The sequence below is a fragment of the Frankliniella occidentalis genome, unplaced genomic scaffold, assembly GCF_000697945.3.
Source record: "Frankliniella occidentalis isolate FOCC.00 unplaced genomic scaffold, Focc_3.1 Scaffold367, whole genome shotgun sequence".
Taxonomy (NCBI): domain Eukaryota; kingdom Metazoa; phylum Arthropoda; class Insecta; order Thysanoptera; family Thripidae; genus Frankliniella; species Frankliniella occidentalis.
This window is the reverse complement of record NW_026267490.1, coordinates 73928-74724: the sequence shown is the minus strand read 5'-3', so window position 1 is coordinate 74724 and position 797 is coordinate 73928. Positions and strand designations below refer to the sequence as shown.

Genomic DNA, 797 nt, shown 5'->3' with positions numbered 1-797 from the left:
CGATTCCTGAGCGAATCCACAACAGTGGTTTTTTGCTTCCATTACGATAGCTGGCCGATAAAGAATTTCGTTTCGAGGAAAAAAGATAGTATACCGATAGAATCATTTTTCTCATTTCGTATATCGCACCGATAGTTCGTATCTTTTTTCTACTGTTGTCCGACAGTCGTACGACAATTCTGTGCTACTAGGGTAGTGTTGGATAAATTACCGGAGTTTGTGTATTTTGGGGAGAACTTTAACTCAAGTTTTCCCCGCTCAGAGAATCGTAAAATGATTAGTTTGATACACAACAAAGATAACTAAAAGAATATTTTGTCTTTGGTTTTATCATTATAATAGTTTTTATGTCTTTATAAAAAAATGTGTTTTGTTGTAATTACATGGTGCTCAAGAGCTTCTCCTTCAAAAAATCAAAGTGAAAGCAAATCAATTCATCTTTGATATTAGTAGGGAACCAAGATGGTTGATTGAATCCCTCATTGATAAGCTCATCATTAGTTTTAGTACCAGATTGCACACAATAATTTTTGCATTGCAAAAGCATGTTAGAAAAATGTTGTTGTGCTTTGATATTCAAACTCTGTATGGATTTGAGTTTGTGATTCATGATTTTTTCTGCTCTATGCAACATTTCCCAAGAGCTAGCACCAAGATAAATTTTTAGTGGAACATTTTGACGTTCAACACATACTGTGGTCAAACTTTTATTCTTTTCATGAATTTTAATACTAAGTGTCAGCCCACCAATAGGGAGCCGATCACAACTTGTTTTTGAATTTAAGCCATTTTTCATG

General features: G+C 34.0%; 1 protein-coding gene across 1 annotated transcript in view; it reads left to right on the top strand.

Moving 5' to 3' along the window:
- The window catches only part of LOC127751166 (uncharacterized protein DDB_G0271670-like), a 2046-nt gene extending 1687 nt beyond the window's left edge, over positions 1 to 359 (top strand). The window contains exon 4 of the mRNA XM_052274280.1: positions 343 to 359. Within this exon, the coding sequence (XP_052130240.1) occupies positions 343 to 359 (17 nt within the window). The remainder of the gene's footprint in view (positions 1 to 342) is intronic.
- Positions 360 to 797: the final 438 nt, after the last annotated feature.